This window comes from Suncus etruscus, chromosome 9 (assembly GCF_024139225.1).
Source record: "Suncus etruscus isolate mSunEtr1 chromosome 9, mSunEtr1.pri.cur, whole genome shotgun sequence".
Taxonomy (NCBI): domain Eukaryota; kingdom Metazoa; phylum Chordata; class Mammalia; order Eulipotyphla; family Soricidae; genus Suncus; species Suncus etruscus.
Window position 1 is genome coordinate 9,785,934 of NC_064856.1, and position 4,192 is coordinate 9,790,125.

Consider the following 4,192-nt stretch of genomic DNA (forward strand, 5'->3'; position numbering starts at 1 on the left):
GATAGGTCAAAGGGTCCCTGTGTTTGGTGCTTGTGTTTATTTTATTGGGCCACATCCTATCATGTTCAGTAGATATTCTTGGCTCTGCACTTAGGAATGACTCTTGGTGGGTTGAGAGAACCGTATGGGTTACCAAGGATTGAACCCATAGTGGCTCTATGCAAGCTAAGTGCCCTCCCTATCTGCTGTACTAAAACTCCGAACCTCAAAGGGTTTCTTTCTTATAAATATAATTATGTATATATAATTATATATATATAATTTTTATTTCGACCATATTGGCTTACATATCTTTCACAGTAGTATTTTGGTACATATTAACATTGAATCAGGGGAATTCCCATCACCAAATTTGCCCTCCCTCCACCCCAGTTCCCATCCTGCCTCCACACTCCCCCACCCTCACCCCCCGGCTGCTAGAATAAGAGTTCCCCTCTGTGTCTAGCTTCCTACTTAGTGATCATATATCTGGTTGGTTCTGGTACCCTCCTTCTACCGTATGATCCCAGGGATAACCCACGAAAAACAAGTCGCAAAAATAAGTAGCCCCTGAGTACCACCATGGGTGGCCCATAGACCAAAGCTGAAGCAAAAAGACCAAGTGAGAACTGAACTTGGCAGGCGGAAACAAGGGCCGACAGTGCTGGGCTTGACTTGTGGGGTGCATGGGCCTCCACTGCTGCTTGGGCCCTGTACCTCCAAATAGTAGGCTGGGATTCTGGGCACCATGTTCCATTCCTGGGAGCAGCCGGTGGCCCCAGCTTGAGCCCCCCTGGGAAGATGGCGCTGGAGCAGGTGGGAGCCAGTAGCGGTCCCAGGGGGCTGCTGCAGCCCCTCTCCGCGTGCACCCCCCGCCCCCGGGTATCCCGGAAGACCTCCTAGCACGAGAGTGGTGGCCGGAAGGTTTGGATCTCGAGAGCGCCTGTGACGTTGTGGGGTTCGCTTGGCAACGGAGTTGGCGGACTGGACCTGACGGGACAGGCCGCTGCCAGTACTCGCACCTCTAGTGCTCTCTCAACGTCGAGCAGTCGTTTACTAGCTCACTCGTCAGCCCCACTTGGTACCAGGCGAGGTGGACACGACCAAGCCAGAGGCAGACGCATCCTTGCGGGGCTCAGTTCCAACAGACTGGGCAAGTCTCTCGGGTCTCGGCTGCAGGTCGCAGAGGAGGCTTTCTAACTGCTGGTTCTGCTCAGAGGCAAGTGTTGTCAATTGCGAGGCGAGAAGGGTTGTGTGGTCACTTCACTTTGAGGGGGGTGGGGTAGCGTGGGGTGGGAGGGTGGGAGGGTGGGAGAGGGAGGGGAGCTGAGAGAGAGGAATCAGTCGCAAAGGAGAAAGACTGTTTGATACAGCCTCCTTTGAGAGAAGTCACTCACTGGCCAGTACTTGGTTGCTAAAGTTGCAAGGGCAGGCTTGAAAGTTCACTTGGCATCTGGCCCCGGGCCCCAGCCTAGGGAGCCTGGGGTGCCGCATTGCCGAAGAGTTTACCCAAGCGAATTGAGAAGTGCCTGTTCTCAATCCAGCATGAAGCGATCAAAGGGTCACTTGAGGGAGCAGAAGGACCCTCTGTTCTCTACAGGGGACACTGATGCCACCCCTGATAAAAGACCAAGATTAGAATGCCTTAGTCAGCAAGGGAAAGGCAGTCCCCATGGCCGAAGAGCTTATCATGGACAGGACTTGAAAAGTCCCTCTCCGGCTACCTGTTCCCTCTCCAGCTTGAAACGATCAGAGAGTCACTTGAAGGAGCAGCATGAGGCTCTGTTGTCTACAGGGGACATGGAGAAAACACCTGATAAAAGACCACGATTAGACTGTATTAGTCAGCAAAGGAAAGGCGGTTCCCATTGCCGAAGAGTTCATGGAAAGGATTTGAAAAGTTCCTCTCCGGATGCTTGTTCCCTCTCCAGCTTGAAACGATCAGAGGGTCACTTGATGGAGCAGAATGACACTCTGTTTCCTACCGAAGAAATATCTGCTAAAAGAAGGAGAGTAGGCGACCTTATTCACCAAGTGAAAGAACAAGTGTCGACAGAGACTGTCTCTGAAGACAGTGCCAAGGTTCAGCAGCGACCCCACTCTACTGTGGAAGAGGATTTTCAAAAAGAGGAGAGAAAGAAGGTCCGACATTTACTGGAGCCACGAAAAGGAGTCAACCAACGAAGCTCCATGCCTACTGCAACTTCAACACATCCTAGTTCTCCAAGAAGTCAGATGGACACATTAAAGAGCAAAAGCTTGGGGGATGAGTCAAGTCATGAATTTAAAACAACACAATTAGATCCAAGACCATCCAAGGTTGTTGAAACAAGTGGACCTGTCCATAAAGTGAAAATTGAGGAGACGTGTTCAAAGGGAAAAGTTTCAGCTAGAGATAAGAGCACTGGAGTCACATTCGAATATGTAAGTACCACGGGACACCCGCTAGAACCGGATTTCTCTGAAACATTGTCACCCCCACTTCACCTGGGTGATGGAAGCAAAGGCCCACTTAGGAGGGAAGTCTCAAGACTTGAGAGCAAAGACAAACTTGGCTCCGGAAAATCAATAGAGAAAAGGATGGACGATGATCTTGAATTGACGGCAGATATGGAGAAGGAAATCAGGAATGCACTAGGTCCTGGTCCTCGGGATCAGATCCTAAGCAGTGCCTTTAAACAGCGTATCACTCGAGGAGATCTCCAGACCTTGAGGAATGATCAGTGGCTCAATGATGAAGTCATCAATTTTTATATGAATCTGCTCATGGAAAGAAACAGAAAACAAGATTATCCAGCACTTCATGCTTTTAGTACCTTCTTCTACCCGAAATTAATGTCTGCTGGTTACCAAGCAGTAAAGAGATGGACCAAAGGGGTCAATCTCTTTGACCAGGAACTGATCTTGGTGCCTATTCATCAAGAGGTACATTGGAGTCTCGTGGTGATAGATGTAAGAAAAAAGTCTCTGAAGTACCTGGATTCAATGGGTCACAAGGGCCACAAGATCTGTGAGATGCTCCTTCAGTATTTACAGGAGGAAAGTCAAACGAAAAGAAATATTGATTTGAATCTCCTGGAGTGGACACTTTACAGCATGAAGCCACATGAGATTCCCCAACAGTTCAATGGAAGTGACTGTGGAGTGTTTACTTGTCAATTTGCCAATTATATCTCGAGGGACAAACCGATCACATTCACTCAGCACCAGATGCCTGTCTTCTGGAAGAAAATGGTACTGGAAATCCTTCACCAACAGTTGCTGTGAGAATGTCCTTGTGGTCCCTCAAACTACTACCGCTGGCTCTTACATGGACAGGTATTTCCACATACCTTACTCGCTGTGGATGAAAAAGTCCCTGCCTCTGCTCGGCTCTGCCAGGTACTAAGTAGTCTAGATCATGATGGTTGCTGCCAACCCTGTTCATCAGACTATCCCTGTTTGGAGCCTTGGACCGGTCTGCACACAAAAAAAACCCCCAAAAGATACTGAATATTTATTTATATTGTTATAAATTATCTATATTTGAGACAAAAGAAAAATTGCTCAAGCAAAGAAAGTGATGCAAACTGGATCTTCTTGAACTTATGAAACACCATGGAAAAGACCATGCATCAGTAATGCACTAGGTCATGGAACTCAGGATGATATCCCGAGATGTACTTTCAAACAGCAAACCACTCCAGGAGATATGTAGACCTGGAAAAACTATCACTGCTCAATGATGAAGTTATCCATTTTTAGTGGTGATTGACCTAAGAAAACCACTGAGCATCATATTATGTGGCCCAAAAAACAAACAAACAAAAAAAAATACAAAACCGAAAATCTAAAAATAAGATTTCTGTTCATTAGACATTTATGTTCTCCACTTATGCTTCCTCACTGCAATTTGTAGTTGTCAGTTCTACAATAATCTGTTTTGCATGTGAAAGTTTGAATTTAACTCTTTTTTCTGGTTCATTGAAAACCGTACAGGTATGCTTATGCTGGTTTTTTGTTTGTTTGTTCCTATTTTGGTTCCCACCTGGCTGTGCTCAGGGGTTACTCCTGGCTATGCGCTCAAAAATTGCTCTAGCATGCTTGGGATCATATGGAATGGCAGGAATCAAACCACCTTCAGTCCTGGTTCGGCTGCTCACAAGGCAAATACCCTACTGCCAGGAGGGACTTCTGAGCTCGGAGCCAGGAGGAACCGAAGACCACTGCCAGG

At 47.4% G+C, this 4,192-nt stretch overlaps 1 protein-coding gene across 1 annotated transcript; it reads left to right on the forward strand.

The window, feature by feature from the left end:
* Nucleotides 1-1,524: 1,524 nt before the first annotated feature.
* LOC126017562 (sentrin-specific protease 2-like) lies at nt 1,525-3,246 on the forward strand. Its single transcript, XM_049779499.1, has one exon. The coding sequence runs from the start codon at nt 1,525-1,527 to the stop codon at nt 3,244-3,246; it is 1,722 nt and encodes a 573-aa protein (XP_049635456.1).
* Nucleotides 3,247-4,192: the final 946 nt, after the last annotated feature.